Source organism: Zalophus californianus, chromosome 6, assembly GCF_009762305.2.
Source record: "Zalophus californianus isolate mZalCal1 chromosome 6, mZalCal1.pri.v2, whole genome shotgun sequence".
Taxonomy (NCBI): domain Eukaryota; kingdom Metazoa; phylum Chordata; class Mammalia; order Carnivora; family Otariidae; genus Zalophus; species Zalophus californianus.
In genome coordinates this window covers 143,246,382-143,274,349 of record NC_045600.1, presented here as the reverse complement: position 1 = coordinate 143,274,349, position 27,968 = coordinate 143,246,382, and the positions used below count along the sequence as shown (strand labels likewise).

At 45.7% G+C, this 27,968-nt stretch overlaps 1 protein-coding gene across 10 annotated transcripts in view; it reads right to left on the bottom strand.

Moving 5' to 3' along the window:
- Window positions 1–27,968, bottom strand: part of SH3GL3 (SH3 domain containing GRB2 like 3, endophilin A3) — a 155,391-nt gene that overhangs the window by 2,839 nt on the left and 124,584 nt on the right. For 4 of the 10 annotated variants that reach the window (XM_027571927.2, XM_027571930.2, XM_027571931.2 and 1 more), the window contains one exon: window positions 3,843–4,519. The exons of 1 other annotated variant lie outside the window; for it this stretch is intronic. In XM_027571927.2, the coding sequence (XP_027427728.1) occupies window positions 4,314–4,519 (206 nt within the window). In that variant the 3' untranslated portion in view covers window positions 3,843–4,313. Of the gene's footprint in view, window positions 1–3,125; window positions 3,420–3,842; window positions 4,520–11,352; window positions 12,409–12,755; window positions 12,955–27,968 lie in introns of those variants that run through there. 5 more of the 10 variants (XR_003515913.2, XR_003515912.2, XR_003515915.2 and 2 more) reach the window with 5 other exon arrangements.

Here is a 27,968-nt window from a genome sequence, read left to right as displayed (position 1 = left end):
ACTTACCTGGGACCCATCCCGATCTACCATCCTCCTTCTCGAGCAGAAGTGCACTTCCGCGTAGGACACCGGAAACTAATCCAATTGCGCCTTTTCTCCCCATTTCCCTTCGATCCTACCTTTCTTAACATCCTAAATAGATGTCTAATCAATTTCTGATCTTGCCCCAGTGATGTGGACTTCAATATCCTGGACTAATCTATCACTCAGCACATCTTCGACGGCTTCGTTCTTATGTCTGGGGACGCGGTAACCTTGAGCAGATATTTAGAAGCCTCGGGACACAACCGTCCATGCCCATTGCCTATTTTCCTGTAGGTATGCAGCTCTAAACTACTGTTTCTTTTTCAGAAATGATCACTAGAACCTATTTGCTACAAATTAGGTTGTAAATGTCTTAGCCCTAGACCCCACATTTGCTCATGTCTCCGGGAAGATACCTTATTCAGTAGGCTATAATTCTAAGTCTCTTTGGTACCGGCCAAGGGCCGGTCCCTGATAATGACTAATGACGTTGAGTACCTTTTCAGGTGCTTATTGGGTATTTATATGCCCTCTTTTGTGAAGTGTCTCTTCAAATCTTTGGGCCATTTTTAACTGCTTATTATTGACTTGTGAGAATTCTTTACATAGTCTGAAAATAAGTCTATAGTCAGAGATAATATGTATTGGGACTATTTTCTTCCAGATATGTATTGTGAATACTTTCATCTGTGGTTTGTCTTTTTATTACTTTTTTAAATGGCGCTCTTAGATGAGCAGAAATTTAAAAAAAATTTTTTTTTTAAGTAGGCTCCATGCCCAGTGTGGAGCCCAATGCAGGGCTTGAACTCATAACCATGGATTAGGACCAGAGCCAAGATCAAGAGTCGGACATTTAACTGATTGAGCCACCCAGGCACCCCAGAAATTTTTTATTTTAATGAAGTCTAATTTATCAGTTTTGTTCTTGGGGTTAGTGCTTTATTCTGACCTAAGAAATTATGCCCACTTTCAGGTTATGAAGATATTTTCCTATGTCTTCTTCTTTTTTTAAAAGATTTATTTGAGAGAGAGAGAGAGAGAGAGAGAGAGAGAGAGAGCATGAGCAGGAGGAGGGGCAGAGAGAGAAGGAGAGAGAGAATCCCAGACTCCATGCCCAGCACAGAACCTGATGCAGGGCTCAATCCCATGACCCTGAGATCATGACCTGAGCTGAAACCCAGAGTCAGATGCTTAACCGACTGAGCCACCCAGGTGCCCTGAGAACAGAATTTTAACCATCTCTGTCCATTTATTAGATCTTCGATTTTTATATGCAAAGTCGTGTAGTTCTCAGTGTCAAGGTCTTGCATACCTTTTGTTCAAATACTTTCTTAGTATTTTGTACTTTCTGCTGCTCTTATAAATGACATTTTTTCATTATTAAACCTAACATTTAATAATTGCTTCCAGTAAATAGAAACATATTGATTTTTGTATGCTATCTCATGATCTTGATAAATTTGCAGTATACATATTATATATACTACTATATATGTTAATATATAAATATATATGTATTAGTTCTACATTTTTTGTAGATTAAGAATTTTTTACATATTCAATCTTGCTTTCTGCAGAAAAAAGAGTTTTATTTCTTGCTTTTCAATCTCTAGGCCATTTTTCTCCCTTGCTTTATTGTATGGTTATAAACTCATTTTAAAAACCGTTATAGGGCGCCTGGGTGGCTCAGTTGGTTAAGCGACTGCCTTCGGCTCAGGTCATGATCCTGGAGTCCTAGGATCGAGTCCCACATCGGGCTCCCTGCTCAGCAGGGAGTCTGCTTCTCCCTCTGACTCTCCTCCCTCTCATGCTGTCTCTCATTCTCTCTCTCAAATAAATAAATAAAATCTTTAAAAAAAACCGTTATAAAGGATATTTCTTATAAATACTCCATTTTCCCTTTTATATAGGTCTGTCTGGCCTTATGATAACATTGAGTCGTCTTTGAACCATGCTCATCTTCATTCCCCAGATAGAAATAAATACCTTTTCCCCATTCTCCCAGTTTCAATGAGGAGCGATTTTCTCCAAATAATCCTGGCTAGTTGAGTTACCGTGCTTGTGAATTTGGGTTAGGAACCGGGCCCAAGTATCAGAGCCCCTCCTCGGAAGCTGGCCTGCATGCGGGGAATGTGCATCCTTGACCGTTGGCAGCCACGGTTAAAGGCTCTGTCCCTCTAAGAGCAGGTGACGACAGTCCACCCCTCCCAGACTGGACTAGGTGAGTATGTCTGATCCCCTTGGGGCTCTGTTAGCAGATGCTTTTGCTCTCATCCTAAGCTACATATTCTGAATCAGCCTTTTATGACGCAGGTTACATACTGGCTCTTACCTGTTTTAACCCTTGAATAATGCCCCAATTTAGAACTCACAAGGGAAAGAGAGGAGCCATTTACTGAAACCTCACAAGACCCCCCACCCCGTCTATAACTGCAGTTACAGTTAGTGCAGTTACTGCAATTAGTTTATTTCCCAAACAAGATATGGAAGCATACTGCAGGCATTGGGAATGGCTCTGGACTTCTCTTTGACCAGTTTCAAATACGGCAGCTGGCGACGGAAAGCGGACGGAGTATAAAAAGCTACTTCGTGGGGCGCCTGGGTGGCTCAGATGGTTAAGCGTCTGCCTTCGGCTCAGGTCACGATGCCAGGGTCCTGGGATCGAGCCCCGCATCGGGCTCCCTGCTCGGCGGGAGGCCTGCCTCTCCCTCTCCCCCTCCCCCTGCTCGTGTTCCCTCTCTCGCTGTGTCTCTCTGTCAAATAAATAAAAAATCTTTAAAAAAAATAAAAAAATAAAAAGCTACTTCGTGAGTATGTGGGGGCAAACACATAGGATAAGAGGTAGCATGGGAGAGAGGTGAACACAGACACGGGAGGGAGACTCCCTAGGTCAGGAGCCCAGCTCTGGCATTTCGCGACCACGTGACCGTGGACGGATTACTCAGCCTTGCTGCATCTCAGTTCTCTTATCTGCAAAATGGGTTGTTATGAGGATTGAGTTTATTCATTTAAATGCTTACAGTAGCACCTGGCACATAGTAAGCACTCAATACATGTTAGTCATTAGTATTATTTTATTATGGACGCTATATATACAACTGCTTTAGAGGAGATGTCGGGGAAGGGAGCTGGTGGGAAAAGAAAGGAGGAAAAATGTCCAGCATGTTGTTGTGACTCTACTGATGTACCAAGGACCCAGAAGACTGAGAAGTCTGGTTTCGGTCACCTTAAACCAACCTGACCGCTGGGCATTTGTTACTAATGTCAGTGAAAAGCAAGGTCCCGCCAGGTGATCTCAGTGGGCACCTCAGCGGGCAGTGGGGTGCAGCTCAAACTCCGCCTCTCACACCACAGGCTCTTGGATCCTGGGCAAGCCGTCCGATGGGTCTCCGTCTCTGTGGAAGGAAAAAGGGTACCCGCCCCTATGAGTGCTGTGGCACCCCCCGGATCCAAGTACATGATGAGTGCATACTCCGAGCGAGGCCAGGGGCTGGCTCTCTGAACCCAAGCGGTCTTATTACCGTGCACTCAACCTGACTCCTGACCCTGCTCCCTCCTGAGCATGCCAACAGGACCTGCGTGAAATGCCTACCCAATAATGGGCAGCAGCAGAAGCTTGTGTTAAGCTCTCTTTAAATAAACCTGACAGTGCATGGAAGAGTCTTCTATCCCTGAATTGGAAGGAGGGTGTGCTGTGTTCGAATCAGGGAACAGTGAAGGCCCACTCTCAGACCTGCTGACTCAGGAAGAAGCATCCACACATCCACACTGGCGCTTAGAAGTCCATTCAACATCAAGAATAACCAAGGCTTTTTGCCAACATGGTATGGTGTGTCATATTTATTGGGCGATTCACAGTCAGCTAAAACATAAGGAAAGACCAGATGACATCAGAAATGTCAGGAAACAAAATATTTAGCATTTCTTAAGTTTCAAATTTTGCATTCCGTTGCCGCTGAGGAATATAAACGGGCAATTCATGGACATAACGGCAATTTATTTTTAGCAACAAGAAGCACATTCATTTATTCAACCGATGACTTTTAGGACAATAAGCAAAAAAAAAAAAAAGAAAGAAAAAGAAAAAAGAAAACTATAGTTTCATCATGTAGCTAAGACAGAAAATCATTTATACAAGTGAAACGGATACAAAATACATTATAAAGAGAACGCACGTACAAAAGTCATTAAGTTGGGTCCGAGAACAAGGATGTCACAGACACACTGAGACAACACCGGTGTGAATTCACTGCAGTTAGGAAGGTATGTCCGGAGTGTGAGTTACACATTTACTGAGGTAAAGGCACGATCACTTCAACATAATTAATGGGGAAGAACCCAGATTCCCCGTGTAGCAGCCCTTCGTACCAGTTTTCATCGATTTGATTGGTTAATGTAATGAGGTCCCCTTCTTTAAATCTGAGTTCTCCTTGGTTTTCTGGCTCAAAATCATAGAGACCACGACAGCAGGGCTGGTCCATGGGAACGTTAGAACCTGTCCACGTCAGATGGAGACAAAAAGTACGGGTCAACATGACACACTATCCCTGGAGGAGCGGGGAACCTGTCCACGTCAGATGGAGACAAAAAGTACGGGTCAACATGACACACTATCCCTGGAGGAGCGGGGAGCTGGAGAGGTCAGGAACAGCGGGCCCCCGCCTTCCTCCCCACAAGGCGGGCTGGACCCCGCTCCCCGGTGCTGGGCTCACGGTGTCTGCCCCAGCCTCCCCCAGCCAAAGGACACCCTCGCTGACTCCCTGGGCCCACGGCTTTTGGCTTTTCCCTTTGGTACTCCCTTCCTTCCGGAGGAGTCAGGCCCAGCCCACCTCCCTGAAAGCCCGGAGCCCGAGGGGGACACAGAATATTCCAAGGCCCAAGCCCCGCCCTCAGGGAGCTGCTGGTTTGTGTGCGGACACCGGACAATGCGTGTGCAACATTCCAAGGGCACAGATGAGGTGGAGAATCACTTAAATCACTTATATGGCTCAGAAGCTCAGAGCAGGGAGAAGCAGGAAAGGCCTGGGTGGTCGGGATGTCTTCCCGGAGCCGGTGACCAGGAGCTGGAATGAGGCAGGTGTGACACGGGAGATGGGCCAGCTAATCACAGCCCAGCCTCACGTGCTGGGCTTACTTACTCTATGAAGCCAGGCATTCTTGGAATAACGTTTTTCAAATAGTTATTTTTTAATTTCAAAGCTAAAACCTGGCAAGAGTAAGAAAGGGATGGAGGAGAGAAGGGAGGAAGGAGAGGGGGAAGGGAGGAGAAAAGTGTGCAAAACTGAGAAGTCAGATATAACCCACTAACCCAGAGCCAACCAATGTTAAATTAATGTTTTGGTGGACAAGCTTCCAGATGTCTTGGTGAACGCATCTGTGTATGTATTTACATAATATATTCTCATCAAAGAACATTCCTATACATATTATTGTGAATCTCTTTCCAGAATACTTTTAATTGCCCACCAGCCGTCAGCTCGCTCAGTATGACATAATTTCTTTAACCCACTTCCTATATCGCTGGATAGATAAGGTCCTTCCTTCCCTTCTCTCTCTCTCCCTCTCTCTCTCTCCTCTTCTTTTGCTTTTGTTCTCTTTAGGCTTTCCTAGAGAACTCTTTGAAAAACATCCTAATTCACGTTTATATACAAACATGCACAATCAGTACCTGAAGGTAAACTTCAGAAGGGGATTTACTATTCATAGGACACAAATTTTTCCAAGACTTTTAACTTTTACTGTCAATTTATTTGTCTATTGTTTTTTGCCTTAAAAGTTGTAGAAGCCCCTTAGAAAATGTCAAAAATATTTTTTATATTTATCATGTTTTCTTCCATTTGTTTTTGGAGCGTGTCCTGGGGATGGAGCAGGGAAGGGGGTTTCTGGCGCACATAGAAAACACATGCAGAAATTTTAATCAGCACAGTCAAGCTCATCCACCTAACCATCCCTATTTTCTCCTCCATATATATATATATGGAGAAGAAATATATATATATATGTGTGTATATATATATATATATATATATATATATATATATATATATATATATATTTTCAACTAAGTGCATCCCAGGAATGATTTAATTTTTTCATGTGAAAATTTTTACTCTTAATTCCATTGAGTTTTGGCAAACAGAGGCATTATTGATTTTTGACGATGCTGAAGCAGTTATCTCAAGACAACTTATCAAAGGATCCATTCTTCCTCCACTGACTTCAAATATTACTTCTATCTTCATCATATATTTAATGATCATGTTTACTTGGGTGTATTTCAGAATTTTCTATTTTTTCCACTGATGCATTTAGGTAACTGTAATGATGTATCATTTTAAATATTGTAGCTTTAAAGTAAGTGTTAATAATTCATAAGGTAAGTTCTTCACTTCCTATTCTCATGAAATCATTCCACCAGATAAGCTTCAGTATCAATGTATTGAGTTTCCCCCCATAAAAATCTCATTTGGGGGGCACCTGGCTGGCTCAATTGGTACAACATACAGCTCTTGATTTCGGGCGGTGAGTTTAAGCCCCACATTGGGCACAGAGATTACTTAAAAAAAAAAAAATCTCATTTTGGATCATATTTTTGATTTTAACTGGATCATATTTTTTTAATATTAAGATTAGTTTTATAATATTTTTTCCATAGATGTATTTATTTATTTGCGTAGGCAGGGGGAGAGGCAGAAGGAGAGAGAAAGTCCTCAAGCAGACTCCCCGCCTAGCGTGGAGCCTGACAAGGGGCTCGATCCCAGGACCCTGAGATCAGGACCTGAGCCGAAATCCAGAGTCAGCTGCTTAACTGCCTGAGCTACGCAGGCAGCCCTAGAATATTCTTAATGAGTGATGACCACCTCACCACTTACTCGTGGGTGATACCTTTATCCTAGAGCTAGACTGGGTTTGTTACCATTTAAGAATTTTGCATCTGTATTTTAAAAGTGAAATTACTCCCATTTTATATTCTGGTCAGGCTTTGATATCAGAGCATGTCAGCTTTATAAAATAGACCTTTTTTTCTATTTTCTAAAATCTTCGAGCTTGAAGATTTGAAAAAACTTGCCCCCAATTATCTTGGCTTATGGATTTCTGAATGTAGAATGCTTTCTCCGACAGTTTATGATAGTGACATAAGAGTGCCTGGGAAGGAGAGGGGGTCATCCCAGTCCAGGTCACCACAGCCTCTCACGGGGACAGGTGGCCTCAGTGGTTCTCATGATTCCAAGCCGAGGCAGGAGGATGAGGAGCCCGAGAGGCTACCCTGGCCAGGGGAGGTGATGCCCGACCCAGAGAGGTCAAGGGCATGGACCACTGGTGAGTTCAGAGCAGACACAAGTGTCCCAGGGAAGATGGAGCTGGAAGGAAGCCAAGCCCCACCCTACGAAGACCATGTACCCTGTCTACCCAGCAACCACCCCACGGGCAGAGGCCACCGCCAGAAGGCAGAACAGGCCATCCAGAAGGAGACCGGGGAGGCCTCCACACCACCCACAGCCAACTCTTCATGGCCCCATTTCTTTCGTCACGCCAGCAGAGCAAGGTCTGCAAAGGTGCGAGGCAGTGTCCCGGGGCAAGACCACGCCAGGTGCATGGTCCAAGTCCTTTAAGACGAGCTGCATCCCCACACAGGACTGAAATATCCGTGTACGTCATCTTACCTCTGCCATCCTATTTTATGCTTTCTGTTCCTACTGCCTTTTTCTGTGATTATGAAACATCCTTCTTTCTTTCTCTCTCCCGACTTTGAGAGTCGAAAGAAGTTCTGCTAAAGATTATGTTCCTCCCTCACCAAATCTTTCATGTCCCCGTAAAGAGAATATAAATTTGGGTGTTTCTCTGGTTGGTCAAGTGAGAAGCCCCTCCTGGGCAGCAAATCCCTGCGTGGGGCCCGTTTGTCTCTCTGACGGACGGGGAGGCCCTCCTTCAGTGCCAGCCCCGCTCCTGACCTTGCCAGCACTCTGTCCACACCCGGGTGGGAGTGGAAGCCAGGCACTCCTTCACTTGCGGGCTGTTTATCCGTGAAGTTCCCCAGTGGGGCTGAGATGGCCCCACTGTCTTCCTGTCACCGTGGCTCTCAACAGGGCGGCAGACTAAAAAGCCGGGGCCAATTAAATCAGAAGCTCTGGTGATGGGACCTGGGCCTCAGAATTCTTAAAATTTCTCAGGTCTCTCCAATGTCCAAGGGAGGGTGTAAATCACCCGCCGAACGGCCTTCCCTTCCCTCTGCTTTCTTCAGCCAGAGCTCGGGAATGTCGAGGAGTTTCAGCTGGTAGGGAAAGGAAGGAGACCCACCTCTCCCTCTCCGGGGAAGAAGCTCCTTCCCATGTGGTAACTTACAGGTAGGTGAGCCTTTTAGAACCTAAATTCACATGCACTATAGTCTCTAGAACGTATGTGATGTTTCTGGCATTTGGATGGCTCCTTCCATGACATACCTCCATCCCACCCCGACTTGGTATATTCCATTTGTGCTAATGATGGCCGTGGAAGGACTTCAACACGGAGGTCCAGTTCATTATCTTGAATTTGAACAGAACGACATCCAGTTGCTTCCGAGCACTGGGAAACTGAGTGTTTAGCATGCAGAACTTTTCATTTTCCTTTGGAAATGCAATGCCTAGCTGGGAGGGTTGGGGGTACTGAAAATCCATACCAACTTGGGCTGTTGAGTCAAAGTCAACTTTATTAACGAATACCTGTTTTAATGTGGTCTATAAAAGTGATTACTATCCTTTTAGCATGTCTTGCACTCCCAGCGCAGTGAAGAGGGAGATGGAGTCAGGTGCCAAACCACACAGTCATCTTGGAAAGCATTTCCATGAACGTGAAATATTAGTGCTATGAGGGTAATGGTGTTCTTCCATGGACCGTTCTCTTTTTGAAGAAGAGGCAGTGATACCTCCAAGAGGTCATAACAGCCCGGCCCCAGGACTAATGGCAAAGCCAGAACCAGACACCAGGGCTCCCAGCCTGGGATCTATCCTGCTGATGTCACCTCCTACATGATCTGTGATGCCACTAAGGGTTGCCAAGACATTTTATGGGCTATCACACTGACTACGGGTCTAACTACATCTATTCTTTCCTCCCATTGACTCTGCAAGCTACCTGCAGTGACTAAAATAAATGCTGAATGGCAGGCACGCACTCACCCTACCCACCAGCTACATGCACATCCGTGTGCACTCCCAGCACACACACTGAACAAATCAAGGAAAAGACACATTACTCACTTTGCACTTCATTTATTCTAGGCAAGGGACCACTGCCACATTGCCCACTTTGATTTTCTAAGAGCTGGAAAGCGACCAGCACTCATATCACACTCCATCAGCAAGTGAACCCAAAACATGGCGTCTCTCCCGAGAGGCGGTGGGGTGGCGTAATGATGCAGGCCAAAGTTCCTTGACTCAGGTAAGGCGTGAGCACCTGCCTCTCCGGCCACCTCTGCACGGCCCCCAGCACTGAACGCAGTTCCAACAACACAGGCCACCAGGTAAACCCGCACTGGCCAGAGCTCGGGCTGGCTGTCCTGAACTCTGCAATCAGGACGATATCCTGGAATAACACCCAGGATTGCATTTGTCAAGCTGGCTCATTTCTGCTGCCGGGGGCCTTCAGCCCAAGGAGCTGCGGCCTCCCTTACTTTAGGGAGAGAGGAGAGTCTGCACAAGAACAATGCAGTCAATGTTATAACTTCTAGGTTCCAAAATCATGCCGTTTCAGCTGCGAACTGGTGTCAAAGCCAAGGTTTACAGGCTTTCAGGCCCGTGCCAGAGCCAGGTAGGCTTTTAAGAGATTTAAGAGGCAGAGAGTGAGACAGACAGACAGGCTGACTTCTGGAGTCCAAGGAACCAGGATCTGAAGAACGCGGAGCATGGAAATTTTATTTCAAGCCGCGTAGAGGGAAGGGCTGTTTCCTGCCACCCGAGAAGACATACAAGCTCTTTCTAGAGGTGGGAAGGGGCTGGAGTGAGAAGAGGGTGGGCAAGAAGGTTGAAATGCTCCCCCGATTCCACCCCGGGGTAGGGGGGCGTTCTCAGGCCCCACTTCCCCCTGGAACTCTGGGAGTAGGCGGGTCCCCCAAGTGCTCTGAACCAACATGGTGGGGTGGTGTAATTATGCAGGGAGGGGCCTGAGGGAGCCACCCCTGGCTCCCCATGACCTGTGAACAAATCTCAAGTTCCCCGAGAAAGTGAGGAGGTGCTGGGGAGGGGGCAGCTGGACCAGAGATGGCCTGGGGGCAGGCACACAGGATGCAGAGACCCCACAAGCCAGAGCTAGAGGCTTGGACCACGGAGCCGGGCCTGGAGTGACAAGTTATCTCAGCTGTGTGAGCAGTTCAGACTCCTCGATTGCCACCGTGCCATCCGGGCAACGTCCCGACAGCCGGGCAACATCTTGGGGGAGAGGCGTGCAGAGGAGAGGGTCTGTGAGAAAGACCAACAGCCCTGACAGGGAGTCTCAATGGAACTGACTGGGTTTAAGTCTTAAATTGACCAAGTAATAAATGTATAGTCTACTTTCTCTTGAAAGAGACCGAGTTACCTTGAAATGGCAAGATTATGGTTTTTTTCCACCATTAGAAGAGATGGAAAAAAGATTAATTTTTTTTTCTTTTTCTTTTTTTTTTGGCCAACAGTAGAAATGGAAAAAAGATTAACTTGTTTCCGCCACTGGTCTAAATGGAGACTCATAAGCAAGTTCAGTTCACTTGAAGAGAAGTAAAGCTTCTGCCCCCCGAAGTGATCACGGAGGAAGTTTCCCTCTCCACAAGAGAGAAGAAGTCAGAGTCAGCATGGACGGAGCCCACAGAACCAGGCAGAACAGGCTGCATCTCCTCAGTGGGGTCTTGCACGCCAGACCAGACACAAACACCTGCATGGTGCCCGGGGGCCCAGTTTCCCACGATCGGAAGCCAGCACCTCCGCTGAAACCTTCCCGTAAGGAAAGATGGGTCCTACCCAGTGTCCCATCTTTGGGGACAACTCGTTCTTTTAGTCCCCTGGGGTCTTGCAGCTGTTGCCCCTTGACCGCCCGCGCACCTGGCTGGCCGATGAGGAGGCGCGTGCTGTCCGGTGTGACCCCACCCCCCCAGCCGCAGCCTGGGCCGCCCAGAAAGGACGCTGCCTCCACCCGCCCGCCCTAGCCGAGTGGCCCATGTTTATTTTCTCTTACTCCTGAGACCTGGCTTAACGTAACATGAGGGTGGAGGTGGGAAAAACACAGTCTTCCTTGTTAAAGCACCGAAACAAAGATTATTTTAACAGAGAAAAGGCAGTGTCCCTGTTGAATATTTATTATTCAAGTTCTGATCCACACCATTAGGAGAAAAAAAGAAACAAAGGAGACCAGAACACAAGAGTTTCAAGGGGGCTGGTTGAGTAAGTACTGCATCAGGAATGCACAGTGGGTAGGGAAATCATGTTCTCCCTAAAATATGCTTCCTTTCCCTCTTGGCAATAATGTGGCCCAGCTCCTAACAATATTGGGTCCCCTCTTACTATTTTTGCAACACTAAAATTCTGGGGAGTGCCCTCCCCACCCCACCTTCTGTTTCCCCAAGTCCCTGATGCAGAGGGCTACTCACTCATACAGAGATGCCTCACACATCTCATCCTGGTGGTGGCTCCATGGCCCTCAGCCCCCATCAGCAACAGGGATGACAACATAACCCTCAAAGCCAGGACAAAATTCTAAGTGCCTCACTGACATCAGTGGATTTACTTCGGTACCGTTATTCCCCCCAATTTGAGGGATGGAGAAATTAAGGCATATACAGGTTCAAAGCAGTTCAGCAACGAGGCTGAGACTTGACCTCCATCTGGGCCCAGAGTCTGCTCTTGATCTGAAAATCATTAGCTTGTGAGTTCATCCCCCCTCAGTTTCTGAGCCAACCCCAAGCCAGGGGTGGGGGTGAGGGTGGGGAGCGGGGTGTATCAGTTGGGCTTGGTGAGCCTGTGCATCCTCAGCTTGGCATGCTCTGGGAAGCTCCCAGGCCCTGGAATGCTCTTTGGGAGCATTCTCCCCTAAATCCTTCCCTGGTCCTCAAAGCTCTACCCAGGTCCCACATACTCTAGGCATGTCCTTTGGGTACTTATTCTCTGTCCTGTTTTCTTCTGCCTGAGCCCCTGTTTCAAAGTGAGCAGCTCAGGCTTCAATTAAAAAACAAACAAACAAACAACAACAACAAAAAAAACAAAGCAAATTACAGGAGTAGACTCGGGTGGTGCATCAGCCACCAGAGTAGATGTGGCATCTGATGGGCCTGGCGTTTCTGCAGCCCGGTCTACTCCTGTGCTCTCTCCCCCTTCCTTTGCCACACGCCGGGATCTGGGGGCCGGTTCTCCAGGGCTGGATTTCTCCTCCTGGCGCTGACTGCCGCGAACAGGGAGAGGCGGGGAGTGGTCGGCGCGACAGGGGGCATCCTTCTCTCGGTAGCATGAAAACATTGCCACTCTTTTGCTGGACTTGAACTTGGGTCCCTTTCAGACCCTCAAAGGAGCCCCCTGCTCACTCTTCTCTGCCGGCCCTGACTCTGGGGATTTCATTGCCTGGAGGGACCCGGGGCAGAGCATCCCCACTGAAAGGCAAGCTATGATGCCCCCTCACTCCCCCACTCCTGTTTTTTGGAAGGGAAAGGGGACAGAGTAGTGATTCATAAACTGTTGTCGACGTGCGTGCCTATCAGGGAACGAGGTATGGCGTCTGCAGAAGCTACTGACCTGAGGAGGCTCTTTGTCTTTTAGTAAATGCCCCAGACTGCTGTGCCTTTTGACTTTTTGTTCCTGCTGTTTTGTTTTTTTAGTCTTTCTCTTGCCTCCCTTGTCGCTGGGCTGCGACCTGTCACTTTTCTGCCGTCAGTGGGCCTTCCCGAAGCAGTCCCTCGGCCTTCCTAATCTGCTGCTTCCAGTCTGCTGTAGGCTAAGAAATCAGATATCCAGTTAGGTAACACGAACAGCCACCGTGGGGTGGGCTCTTGCTCGGTGGCAAGCACCGTGTGTGCCCAGCACCTCTGATCGACATGATCTTAGAATAACCCCGTGTGGTCAGGGTGATAATTCCTGTTCTCTCGAGGGGGAAACTGAGACCCAGAAGGAGGGAGTGAGAGCCAGGGCCTGGGCCTCCCTGCGACCCCACAGCCCACCTAATGGTGAGGCCGGCAGGTGACACCCATCTGGGCCGGGTAGGCTCACATTCTGCCCACTCCCCGCTCTGAAGTCTGAAAGTTCACGCCCCCGTGAGGCTGCCGAGGAGCAGAGAGGAAGTTTCCTGTTAACGGGTGGGGTTACCCCACCGGGAATGGGACCCAAGCCTCCCTCTGGAAGGAGACCTGGCTGTGCCTGCACCATAGGATGGCGGGGTAGTTCACCTCTTAACACACTGGGGCACAGAACGCATCCAAACTTTCCAATTTATTTCCGGTGCAGACTCCTCTCAGACACTCAATGAGTGCGTACTCCCTCCCAGCCAGGCACCCCGCTCAACCTATGAGATACCATCTTTTTTGAATTAGAATGAACATTTTTCGTTCAAATTGTAATTTCTCTTTTCCCAATCTAAAATCTCAAGCACTCGCAGAAAAATTCTTTGGAAGCTAAACACCTTCCCTTCAGCTGACCCAGACACAGAGCTGGTGCGGAATTGTGATAAACACCACGAAAACCATTTTGTTCACCACCTCTAACATGCTATTTTTGTCCACTGGTAATAAACTACATGGGAACTCCAGATCCCTGGTTTCTAACTCTGGATGAGGTCACCCCTGGGCCCTGATTTTCTTACCTGCAAATTGTATGCCTTAATCTGTGGTTAGTGCTACAGATTGAATATCTGCATCCCCTCCGAATTCGTACGTCGAAGCCCTAATCCCCAGGGCAGTGGCACGCGGGGCTCCGGGAAGGTGATTAGGTCATGAGGGTGACCCTCGTGAATGGAACAATGCTGCCACATCAGGACACAAGAAGATAGCCCTCCGAAAACCAGGAAGCAGACCCTCACCAGACACAGCATCTGGTGGCACTTTGATCTCGGGTCTCCCAGCCCCAGCACTGGGAGAAATAAGTGTTTGTTGGTCGAGCCCCCTGGTCTGTGGTATTCTGTTATAGCCGCCCAAGCTAACTACGACAAGTAAAGTAGCAAATTACTAAGAAAAGTCTAGCGGAAGTCTACAAACTGTCTTTCTAGAAACAGGAACACTTTATGTGTCCACAGGAGATGTGTTTTATTGAAATCCCTTGTCAGGGAAACTCAAGCTTCATCATTATACTGTAATCTATAAAAATAAGCATGTGTGATTTGTTTTACCCTGAATTCCAATCCTCCACAACTTACACAGGCTGCAGGAGATGGGTGTGAGCAGTAAGCTTTGCGCCCCCCCCTCCCCGCCTTGCACAGCCTTGCTTGTCCCAAGATGTTATCTCAAAAGCTTCCTGGGATCCCTAGGTCCCGTGTTTATGGGCTGTCTTTGGCGCTCCGAGTGAAGGGAGAGCAGAAGACACACGGTGGCCTTAATCAGAGGTGGCTTCCGGGCCAATGGCGTGGAGTTCAAGCTCACAGATGGGGTTTTTTTTTTTTTTTTAAGATTTTACTTATTTATTTGAAAGAGAGAATGAGATAGAGAGAGAGAGCATGAGAGGGGGGAGGGTCCGAGGGAGAAGCAGACTCCCCGCTGAGCAGGGAGCCCGATGCGGGACTCGATCCCAGGACTCCGGGATCATGACCTGAGCCGAAGGCAGTCGCTTAACCAACTGAGCCACCCAGGCGCCCTCACAGATGGGTTTTGTTTGGCCTGCTCCTTGCTCCATACAGTGTGGCTTGGTTACCAATATCTAAAAATCAGGAGATTGCACGTAAACAAATATATCATTTCTGGCTTCTCTTAAAACACCAGAAAGGCCGGCTCCTCTGGGCCCATATTCCTAGGCAACAAACAGCTGCACCTGACAGCCGGTGCCCCTTTGGACGGGGCAAGTATTCGGCACTTGGCTATAGACTCACCTCTTCCCTTTTGTGCACCTGTCGTGGAGGTCCGGTGACAGCCACCTGGTGCCAGGTCTGACCTGGCACTGCTCTCTTACGCTTCCCCAGTGTTTCTCAACCCCCTAATCTCACATTGGGGTTTACAGCTGGGGCCACACCCATGGGACAACTCCAGGGGGGTCATTCTTGTGGACTCAAACATAAAGTCCTCTGGGACTGTGCCCTATAACTGCCCTACGTGTTATCCCTGGAAACATCGACTTTTATACTATTTTTAAAAAACATAAGTATCTATATTAATATTTAGATGATGGCATTTCAAATTTTAGCCTAAAGACCAAATGCATCATCACTGCAGAGTATCAAAATTTTTAAATAGGCGGCATTTGAGATAATAAAATCATGCCATCATTTCAGCCATGTGGTATTAAAGTTCCCACTGCAAAATCAGAAGTTATGCCTTACGCTTTCCGAAAATTCTTTTTACAGACTGTTTAAAAGAATTACAGAAAGCCGGGACGCCTGGGTGGCTCAGTCGGTTAAGCGTCTGCCTTCGGCTCGGGTCATGATCCCAGGGTCCTGGGATCGAGTCCCAAGGAGCCCGCTTCTCCCTCTGCCTGCCTCTGTCTCTCTCTCTCTGATAAATAAATAAAATCTTCAAAAAAAAAAAAAAAAAAAGAATTACAGAAAGCCATTCCCGGCAGTGAGAAAGCCTTTCCCTCTAAAGCTTCCTTGGGATGAAAAATAAGAGAGGGACTCGTCCCCCTTCCTGAATTAGTGGCTGATGAGCAACGATAAGAATCATAGCTCACATTTCATCGATTTAAAGAAATATTTTTTTAAACAGAGAACATAAAAAATGTTCAATCTGTGCACTTCTCAAGTTTTTAAGTATGCTAAATACTCATAAAGTAGAACTGCAGCAGCCACAGCATTGAGAGGGGAAGAAACTTGCAATGTGTTCCGTCCAATCATTTCATTTAGGGACAAGTTCAAACCCGCCCAGAGAAGTTAAGAAACTCACCCAAAGTCACACAGCTAATGAGTACCAGATTCTGCGCTACACCGCAGGACTCCTGTTTCGTGGTTTCTCTCTTGTCAATAGCACTGACCGGCCCGCCGGCTGATAAGGTACAGAAATGCATACGGAGGGCGGGCTGGTGAGAGCAAAACAAACCAGAAAGCCATGGGAAGGAAAGAAGAAAAAGCAAGAAACCTGGCCACTGAGCAATCATTGCTGTCCCTGCTGAGTGAAAATTTTAATTTCCTCTTCGGAAATTTAGGTAAAAAAAAAAAAAATGCATATATTTCTATTTGCAAAGTGCTCATCTCCTTCAAGTTTCGAACTTCACACTTGACTTTTGAATAAATGTTTATTTCTAATGTAATCCCAGAGATTTTTGCTCTGACGAGGGGAACGACTCAGACTCTAGACATTATTTCCGAGCCCCCTTAGCAGTGTCAAGAACTTTATAAAAGTCTCTTTTACACCTGGAGGGAGTGAGAATGTCTTCATAGAAGCCATTTGAGAGATTTATTTTGCCTCGCTCTGAAATGCCCATAGCGTGCACTTGGAACCCACACGTGTTCACTACCCTCAGCCTTCCATATTTTCAAAGTCGACCGCAAGCTGGAGTGTATTAACCCTAAGTTGTAATTATATAAAGTGACACCCTCTTTAAGAACTTAAATGGGGGAAAAAAAAAACCTCATAAATAAAGGAGTTGATAAAAAATGCAAAGTATGCTTTTTCTAATTCCGTAAGTGACAATGAGGGGCCAGATGCCCATGAGCCGGTGCGGGGAAAACATGTGAGCCTAGGCTGCAAACTCCTCCACTATTTTCTTCAAAACCGAGGGTTTTCCGGGAACAACGCAGGCACACGTCTCAGTCTGGGGGACTTTTCTTGGCCCTGTCATCTCTTTGGGGACACGGGAGCAGCACATGCTGAGGAAGCGTGGTGACCCCACGCGCCTGGGCTTGGACGGGCTGTGCTTCCTCCAAGCCAGGGCTGAACTTGGTTCTGCCTGCAATCCATCATCTCAAGATGTGACCTCCACCACCGCCACCCCCTTCCCTGCTCCTGGCTCACTTTACTCTTTCTCTTCGGCAGCGAGAAGTGTATTATCAAAGATTCCATCTCAGTCCCACAATGGATTCTGCTTAATTGACCTGCATCCTTTCATCTCCCTCTTTTCTGTTTCTTTAGAAAGAAGGGATGAAGAAAATGTTCTTGGAATGCGTTCCTGGCACAGTCCCGTGAGCTTTGCTTTAAATTGTTAGTGAAATGCTTGACATTTTTCCTTTACTTTATAAACATTATGTGCAAATCAGTCAGAATCCTAATGGAAAGTAATTTCCCATTAATACAGGCTATAAAATGCCATTTTGTTTTGAAACCGTGCCCCAGAAACAAACAGTACAGGACCCCTTTACCCTCGCAAATTCCACCCACAAATCACCGCAGCCCGATGCTGGAGTCAGGGGCTAAAGCTACTGCCAAGGGCAATTTCAGAGAGGCCTCCTGGGAAGGACAGTGGTGGAGAGTCCAGCCATTGGACACAAAGCCTTCGGAAGAGCCGTCTTTTGCACATCTGTGATCTCTGGCTGACCATCGCTCTTCTAACAACTTAATCTGCCCAGGGACCTAGCTACTGGCCAAGGAGGAGGGGGCAAAAGCACTGACATGCACAGTCTGGATGGGAAAGCCAAAGAACTCACTGTCCTATCAGCATTTTAGATGCGGACTCCCTTTGCAACCACGTGCTGGCTACAGATTCCCTGCGATCAAGAATCTTGGAAATACATCATTCCCAATGCTCTTGGACATTTTAAATGTTCCCCAGTATTCCTTCTTAAGGATATAAAGTGTAAGATCCAGAAGGCAAAGGGTCCAGCTCTGCTACTTACGGCCTCTGTGGCCTTGAGAAAATCTCACTTAACCTCTATGAGCCTCCACTTACTCATCCGTAAAACGGGCGTAATAACCACATGAGAAATGTGTAGGAAGCCTTTAGTACATTAGCTGACCGGTAGTAAGTGCAACTGCTATATTACATTACAAAAATAACATTATTATTTGTTACTATTTTATTTTCTACTGTTACTACTTCCTTGCAACATTGTTATGGCCGTGAAATGAGATATATATATATATCATCATCAAATAATATATACCTGGCATATTTTTGGCACTCAAATGCTACGTCCTTATGCCCTTAAGAGATACTTTAGTTAAAACACTTCTTCACGGGCGCCTGGGTGGCTCAGTTGGTTGAGCGGCTGCCTTCGGCTCAGGTCATGATCCTGGAGTCCCGGGATCGAGTCCCGCATCGGGCTCCCTGCTCAGCAGGGAGTCTGCTTCTCCCTCGGACCCTCCCCCCATCTCATGTGCTTTCTCAAATAAATAAATAAAATCTTTAAAAAAAAAAAAAAAAAACACTTCTTCACTATTAATAGAGTGCCACACTTTCCACACTGCCAGTCTGAGAGGCCAAAGTTACTACCGTTACAGGTGGATGAGCACGCCCTTTGTCAAAGAAGAGCCGAGTTTTCCCTCGATGAGAGCATGGCAGCTTGGGAGCCGGACCCTCGGTTCCGGGGTCGGCTAGTGTGCTCCACTCAGATACAACAGAGTGCGGGGAGGGTGGGTGATGGGCTGCCTGGGGTTGGATGCATTTTCAAAGTTTTTACTTAGTTTGTCTTTCTATCCAGCTTCTTTCCAAACAGAAATTTTGAAGTGGCTTACAATAATACACATATTCAGAATATGGTGTTTCTGGACCAGAAGTCGAAAAGCAAAGCCACAAACACTAGGGAAACAATAGATTTTCATCTAAACAAGAGAACTTTTAAGAGTAAAAGGGGGGCATTATTAAAAACTAAACTAAAGCGACAGACACGGGACTGTCTTGGGGCAGTTCGCTTGCGCCTTTGCCAAGCAAATGAGCATACACAGTGGCCCTGACGTAAGGGGAGGAGAGGCGTGTGAGGCAGCTGCATGCATGTCAAAGGTCCCTGCGCTGGTCCTTCGCATCTGGCACTGAGCTTCCTGGGGGCCAGGAAAAACAGGGAACAAAATGTGGTGCACAGGGGCGCCTGGGTGGCTCAGTCGTTAAGCGTCTGCCTTCGGCTCAGGTCATGATCCCCAGGGCCCTGGGATCGAGCCCCACATCAGGCTCCCTGCTTGGTAGGAGGCCTGCTTCTCCCTCTCCCACTCCCCCTGCTGGTGTTCCCTCTCTCTCTCTCTGTCAAATAAATAAAATCTTAAAAAAAAATGTGGTGCACAATTTCTTTAAAGAAGGAAGTATACCTTTTCTTGAGGGCCATCAATTTTCCCATTATGAAATATACCTTTTATTCAGATATTAAAGAATATCTTGAAAACAGGAAAATATCACCCATAATCCTACTACCCTTTAACCTGGTCTACACGCAGATGTTGATTTGCAAAATTATCATCACACTATACTTACACCTTGGTGTCTTTCTTTTCCACTCAACCATCATACCACAAACATTTTTGTTTCTACATAATTTCCATGTGAATGCATTTGAAGAGCTGCATAATATCCCATTTGATGTACCATTATCTACTTAACCAGTATCCTACTATTGACAAATATATATAAACAAACACCGGTCATTAGGTTATTTTCACTTCTGACTTTTCATGTCTCTAGACAGCGCTGTAACAGATGGACAAATAGGCTATTGCTTAAATTACTTCCTTAGGATACATTTCTGGGAATGAAGCCACTGAGAATGCATAAATATTTTTATTAATTTCGATAGATACTGCTAAATTGATTTCCCAGTGAGTCACCCCAGGGCTCGGCAAACTATGTATGGCCTGAAGGCCAAATAAGGTTTTAATGGAACACAGCCTTGCCCATTCATTTTCAGATTGTCTGTGGCCGCTTCTAACTGAGTCACATGGCTACAATAGAGGCCCCAGAGCCCACGAAGCCTAAAGGATTTACCACTTGACCCCCGACAGAAGACATCTGCCAACTCCTAAGTTACCTTAATATGCATTCCCACTAGCAGTGTGGGCATGGGCGTGGGCCACACTCTAACGGAAACGAATTATGTGGGGCCCTACAGAGAGGTCAGTGCGAGACAGAACAGATGTTTTCTTCCTCAACAAACGTGTAGTAGATGTCTGCGGTAGAAGCCACAAGCTAACCACCAAAACCCAAGCTTGCTTTCTTCCCCAGGAATATGGACACAGGTAGGATGCGGCTCTCCAGCTTCCCTCCCGTCCCCAGCCTTTGCAGCCAGGTATGGCCATCACACTCTGCTCCTTCCAGGCTGGGAGTGGGAGTGATGTGAGCCACTTAGGGCTCATTTCCTAAAGAGGAATCTCCAGCCTGGGCTCCCACTCTTAATTTCTACCTGTTGAACCACTGTTTTTTGGAGTCTCTGTGGAACATTAACTACTCTTACCTAACACAACCTAGGGCCAGAGTGGGGTGTTCTCACCATCAAGTTTGGGGTGCTCACTTGGTGGGCAGCCAGTGATGAGGAAGCAGCAGGTATAACAGGCGTGAAAGCCGCTGACCCTCGTCAGGTCGTGGCAAAACATTTGGTGAAACTGTTGCCTATGATACCTTTGAAAGCATATTGCTTACCAGTAGCTCTAAAGAAAAAAGCTGGATAAAATAAAATGTTAGTGTACATGAGCCCTTCTTGGTGCATCCAGCAAATTATTATAAGAAAGACAAGAACTGCCTGGTTTGTAAGCAAAGATACAAGGGGAGAGAGAAAGATCAGAGGGGGGGTCCCAGCACGCTGAGAAAACCTAACCGCTTCTCTGTCCCAAAGAACGGAAGACAAGCCGGCTGTTATTCCAAATCATTCTGAGACTCTCTAAGCCAAATGAAAGACCCAGCTCTGCAGCAAAGATTAAAGGAAAGGCATCACCTCCCCACTCCCACTCACCTACTGATGGAGACGGCCTCGAGGGAGCCTCCGTACCGTAAGGAAGGCTAGGCAGGAAGAGGAAGAAAGAAGATGGACTTCAGAGCTCCATCTGAGGACGGGACCTGGGGTGCGGTTACCAGACCAGGCGCTGGAGATCGGAAGCGCAGTAGGTTTCTGAAGGCACCGTGTAAAAGGAAACACAAGCCTAACCTGAACACATCTGCATCCCTTCAGCCTTGACAGGGCCTCAAGGACCCCAGGCAACCGTTAAGGACAAGTCCCCCAGGGGGGCAGCTTTCCAAAGCCTACTTCCTCCAACGTGAAGTGAAGACACAGAAGATATGAAGGACTCCTGAGCAGGCAAATCTAGGGACCCCGGGGACAAAGGGCAAGGGAGGTCCCCTGCACCCTCCAGAGAGCAGAACCAGGGTCTAATCGAGGAGCCTCGATCATGGCCAAGGGGCCTTGCCATTCCTGTCCAGCAGAATTCCATCTCTCTACACACTAGCACCTGGCTGTGTGCTTCCCATTGGCCCTGCTATGGCTGCCCAACTAGAGACCGCATCCCCCAGCTCGGCCACCACCCATGGTCCTCTGATTCCGTTCTCATCCCTGCTTGTGAGACTATCACTTCCATCTTGCTGGCTTAAGAGGAAATGTCTAGCCTGGACCACTGTTCTTTCTCCCCTTCCTGCTGGCTGGCGTGGTGACGGCCAGGGCAACATGGAAGCCACATGATGAAGCTGGAAGAGCTGCCATCGGCCCAGGCCCGAGTGACTCCACGGACACTGGGAGCACCACCCATCGTGGACTGCTGCATGAGTGAGAAAATCCTATTTTGTTGAGCACTGGTTACACTTTGGGGTCTTTAAAAAAAAAAAAGACAGAAACTGGTATTAACCTAATACGATACAAAAGAACTCTCCAGGGTACTATGCCTGGGTGTGCTCTTGACAATATTTTAAGGAAGTCAGTTTTATTCAAATAACGGCAAAGATTTTTTTTTTGAGAGAGAAAAAGAGAGAGCAAATAACTTTAAATGAAATGTTACATCAAAGATGTAAATTGAAAACTAGTGCCACATGCCATAGAGACTGTAACCAGGAGACTAGTTATGATGGAAAATACACAATTTTTTTTTTTTTGAGAGAAAGAGCACGCGTGCGCGCAACTGGGGGAAGAGCAGAGGGAGAGGGAGAATCCTCAAGCAGACTCCACGTCCACTGTAGAGCCAGATGCAGGACTCAATCCCTCGACCCTGAGATCACCACCTGAGCCGAAATCAGAAGTCAGACACTTAACTGACTGAGCCACCCAGGCACCCCCAAAATAGACAATTTTATTAAATTCAAGCTGGGTACTCTTGCCTGCAAAAGGCTTTCAGGCCAAGGCCTATCTTCTCTGCTAAAATCTGACATTAAAAATATTCCAGTCCAAAACTGTGGCTTTACCTCCTTGAAATCAGAATGATGAAAAAATAATTGAGAAAAGAATAATTGTCCTATGATATAAGGTTCATTATGTCTATAGTCACTCGGCATCCAAAGCCACCTTGGGCAACAAACAGCAGAGAGACGCGTCCAGGGGGACACACACGCTGAAGGACCTGAGGGGGGTTCCTGCTGACACCACAGACTGAGTACAAGACTGCAGCCTTCCTTTCAATCTCGAATCACCATCAATTATAAAATAGGTATTTTTAAAATTTCCCAAGTGACATTGGGAAACAAGAATGAACACGCTGGCAGACCAGAAATCGTGAAGAATGTGAGAAATAGCTGGAAAGTGGATGCGGCAGATGGAAGAAATGAAGCCCAGAATGGTTCTCGAAGATGCTCCAGAAGCGGGCCCCGAGGACACCCAAAGCCTAGAGTTGGTATGGACTGGAAGCTGGATGACTGGCTGGCATTCTGGGAAAAGAACGGCCAGATGAGTCCTCCCATCCCAGGTCTCCACCAAGCACCGGGGAGCCCAGGCATCTGCCTCCAGGAAGGAGACATGAGGGCAGGGACCTGAACTACAAAGTCAGGGCAATGAGGACGCAAACACCCAGAAAACCAGAAACCAATGCACCTCCCTCAGCAGAGCATCGCTTATTCCCTCACAACCAGGGGAGGTGGGCAGTGGTAACAAGACACACACGTAGAAAGTATGATTAATATTCTTAGAGGGACATGAAGAATCTAATGACTTCTCAAACTGCACGTTAAAATTTAAAAATCCGACTATTGGTGTGATAAGCAGAGTAATAACCATCTCCCCACTCCCCACCCCAGATGTCCACACCCCAGAACCTGTGGATTCCTTCTTTATGTGGCAGAAGGGGATCTGCAGATGTGATTAAATTATAGATCTCGAGACGGAACGATAACTCTGAACGACGTGGGTGGGCCCAATTTTATCACCATGTAATCACAGGGGACCTTAGAAGAAGAAGGCAGGAGAGTGAGAGTCAGAGAAGGAGGTAGGACACTGCAAGCAGAAGTCAGACAGCTTGGAAGATGGTCCACTGCTGGCTTTGAACATGGGACGAGGGGCCACAAGCCAAAGAATGCAGGCAGCCTCTAGAAGGTGTGAGACAAGGTAATAGATTCTTCCCCAGAGCCTCTTGAAAAAACACCAACACCTTGATGTTAGGACTTCTAACCTCCAGAACCTTAAGACAGACAATAAATTTGTGTTATTTTAAGTTTATTCAATTGGAAAAAGAAATTCAATAGATGGGCTAAATAAATGAACGGGTACAAGGAAAAAAATACAGAAGGTGAAATTTTCTCAGAGAACAAAGTAAAAAGAACAAAAATCTAGAAAGCAAGAAGGAAAAGATGAGCCAAAGAGAACGAGACGGAAGTTTCAACATCTAATAGGATTTTAAAAAGAAAAAAATGAGAGAGAATAGATCAGGATACTTAAAGCATTAAAAAAAAAATTTCCCGTCATTAAAAACAGTATGAGTTATCAAATTTAACAATGAGAACAAAGGGAGGGGAGGGGCATATAACCGATCTTCCCATAATTCTGATAGAACTGCCATAATTCTGATAGAATTCTGATAGAACAGGAAGAGACAACTTCATAATTACAGTCAGAGATCTCAATACCCCTTGCCTGAAAACTAATAGAAAAGACTAGACAAAATATCTACAAGGTACAGGTAACTTGAACTATGTTATCAAACAATTTGACCAAATTGGCATTTGTAGAACCCTTCACCCAACAAGAACAGAATACATGTGCATTTCAAGCAAAGAACATTTACTAAGATGGATTGTATCCTGGGTCATAAAAAGGAAGTTTCAAAAAATTTTAAAGGGTACAAGTCATTTGGAGTATATTATCCAAGAAAAATGGAATGAATTGGAAATCTAAAACAGAAAGATAGGGAAAATCCCCCAAATATAGGAAACTAAATAACATACCTCAAAATAAACCATAGGTTAAAGAGGATATCAAACATGAAACTAGAAACTATTTTTAAGAGGATGAAAATGAAGGCAACATACCAAGATCTCTGGGGCACTGCTAAAGCAGTACTTCGAGGGAAAAACCAGCACTAAACACACAGATTAGGATGGAAGAAAGGACTCAGTGACCTCAGCCTCAACCTTAAGAAATTAGATGAAGAAGAGCAAATGAAATCCAAAGAAGAAATGAAATGATAAAGATCAAAGTGCAACTCAATGAACTAGAAAACAGTAAACAATAGAGAATCAATGCAACAGAAAACTGGTTGTTTGAGACTGATACATCTATACCCAGAGAAGACACAAATTTCCTATCAGAAAAGAGAGCAGTGACATCACTACAAGGTCTATATATAATCTTACAAGGAAAATAAGGGAATATATTAACAACTTTATCCCAATAAATCTGGCAACTTAGATGAAATGGACAAATGCCATGAAAGACACAAACTACCAAAACTCACTCAAAAAGAAACAGATAACCTCAATAGGCTCACATCTATAAGGAAATTTAATTTGTAATTAAAAACCTTTGCACAGGGAAATATTTTAAAGAGTAACTTTACAGAGAAAGCTGACAAATACTGCCTCAGCCAGGTGGTCAGCAAAAGCATCGATTACAATTAACATGAATAGTAATATTTCATGTTGATACCCTGAGAATGGCACTTGGCCTCTGTGGTCTTCCAATTTCATATCCCCAATTCCATATCACCAGTCTCATCATGAAAAAAAATATCAGACAAATCTCAACTGAGGGACATTCTACAAAATACCTGAACACTGGGGCGCCTGGGTGGCTCAGTCGTTAAGCGTCTGCCTTCGGCTCAGGTCATGATCCCAGGGTCTTGGGATCGAGCCCCACATCGGGCTCCCTGCTCTGCGGGAAGCCTGCTTCGCTTCTCCCTCTCCCACTCCCCCTGCTTGTGTTCCCTCTCTCACTGTGTCTCTCTCTGTCAAATAAATAAATAAAATCTTTAAAAAAAAAAAAAATACCTGAACACTGCTCCCCAGAGCTGCCAAGCTCTTAAAAACAAAGAAAGTCTTAGAAACCATCACAGCCAAGAGGAGTCTAAGCAGATATCATGACTAAATGTAATGCACTGTCTTGGATGGGATGTTGGAACAGAAAAAGGACATTAGGTAAAAATTAAGGAAATCTGAATAAAGTATAGACTTTAGTTAATAATAATGTAGCAATACAGGTTCACTAGATGTCCCAAACTCCTAAGATGTTAATAATAAGGGAAAAAAATAATAAGGGAACAGTTTTGCGTATATAGGAATGGTGCGTACTATCTCTGCAAATTTTCTATACATCTAAAACTATTCTAAAATTAACTGTCTTTAAAAAAAACTTTCTCACAAAGGGTTTATCCCATGAATATGATTGCTTTAATTAATTTAACAAAACTCACCTTGTTAACAAACTAAAAGAAAAAACATATTATCATTTCCATAGATGCCAAAAAAATTCATTCCTGATAAAAACTCTCAGCAAACTATGACTGGAAGGGAATTCAATCTGATAGAGAAGGCATCTATGAAAAACCTACAGCTAACATCGTACTTAATTATGAGATACAGAATGTTACCCTTCTCACATCAAAAACAAGGCAAGCAGGTCCACACCAACTATTCTATTCAACATTATACTGGAGGGTCTAGCAGGTACAAAAAGGCAAGAAAAACAAATAAAAGGCATCTTAACATCCAGTAAATCTTTATTTGTAGATGACATGATCATCTATATGGAAAAACTACAGGATCTACAAAAAAGCTGCTGAAACTAATAAGTGAATTTAGCAACATGGCAGGACACAAGGTGAATATATAAAAATCAACTGTATGTCCGTACATAGCAATAAAAAATCGGTCATTGAAATTTTATAAAAATGATGTTTAAAGTCATGAAAAATATGAAGTATTGAGAGACTGATTTAAAAGTGTATAAGACTTATCTGCTGAAAACAGCAAAACATGGCAGAGAGAAATTAAGAAAACTGATGTGGAAAATAGACTATGTTCAAGACTGGAAAACTCCATATTGTTAAGCTATAAATCCCCACTGAATTGATTCATAGATTCAACCTCAACCAAATCAAAATCTGAGCATGATCTCTTTTATAGAAATCAAAGAGCTCTGAAAAAGACCAACGTTAGAGGACTTAGCACCACCCAGCTTCAAGACTTAGGATGAAGCTAGAGTAACCAACAATAAAAAGTTGAATGACGATGGAAACGTAATGATAGTACACTGTGTGATACAGCTGTGAATATTATTTTAATGCTCATAACATTGTAAATATTGATACAGGATATAAAAATGGAAGTTACCGCTGCGGCTTCAGAACTGTTAAAAAACAAAAATGGACGTGCAGGAGACCGCCATGTAGAAACTGCAAACAGACCAAATTAGAAGAGATAGGAAACTAGTTTTCATGACTCTTCATCCCAACCTTATCTATGCTATAGATGGGTCAGGAGATGGAGATCAGAAAGGGTTTTTAGAGAAATTTCTGGAGAGCCTGAAGGGGGGGGTGTGTGTTTACGTTCTTCCTATTTCACATCAAGTCAAGGGAGACATTTAAAAAGACCCGTAAGAGGGGCGCCTGGGTGGCTCAGTCATTAAGCGTCTGCCTTCGGCTCAGGTCATGATCTCAGGGTCCTGGGATCGAGCCCCGCATCGGGCTCCCTGCTCCACTGGAAGCCTGCTTCTCCCTCTCCCACTCCCCCTGCTCGTGTTCCCTCTCTCACTGTGTCTTTCTCTGTCAAATAAACAAATAAAATCTACAAAATAAAAATAAAAAGACCTATAAGAGAGCTTGAAATATGTTCCCTGGAGTTTTAAGAACAGAAGTGGTAGATGGAAAAAGAGAGGAGAAGCCAAGTACAATCCCTTTGCTGACACCAGTCTTTGCCCTACAATAGGCCAGAGCTTGAGGAGGGGGAGCCCAGCTTCAAATCGAGATCCTGCATCCACACACTCAAGTGAGAGGAGGACTTACGTTACCCAAGAAGAGCCAGGTAAGTCACGGGGCTGCCCACGTCTTGACCAAGAAGTAGAGGCAATGACATTTAACACACCAGCGTGGAGTGGGGCCTTGTGCATGGTCAAAGTGATGGCGACAGGATGAAAACAGTGATTATGAGCAACTTGGAAGGAGGAAAGAGGAGGTGGGGAGAGAAGTACACGGGAGGCTGAGGGCAGGGAGCGCAGTCTTCACCTGCCATATCAGGAAACCACAGATAGCATCCCAAACCCAAAAATCAAGAACTAGCAATAGAAGCATATCATTTAGAACAATGGAGCTAAATACCACACAAAGAGCTGAAAGTGGGTTCTTCTGAGAGCAGGAAATGAAGATGGGGAGAGGGTAGAAAGGGAGACAGCTGCTTTTCATTAAAGGTCTGGTAGCACCATTTTCTTTTTAGAACTATAGACACAGATTAGTCCCATCATTTTTATTTTTTAACTGAAAAAGAAATCTTAAAGGATAGCAATAGTGTTGGAAGAAAATCCCACGGACAGGTGTGTTATGGAGAGGTAGTTTGAAATCCATGGGC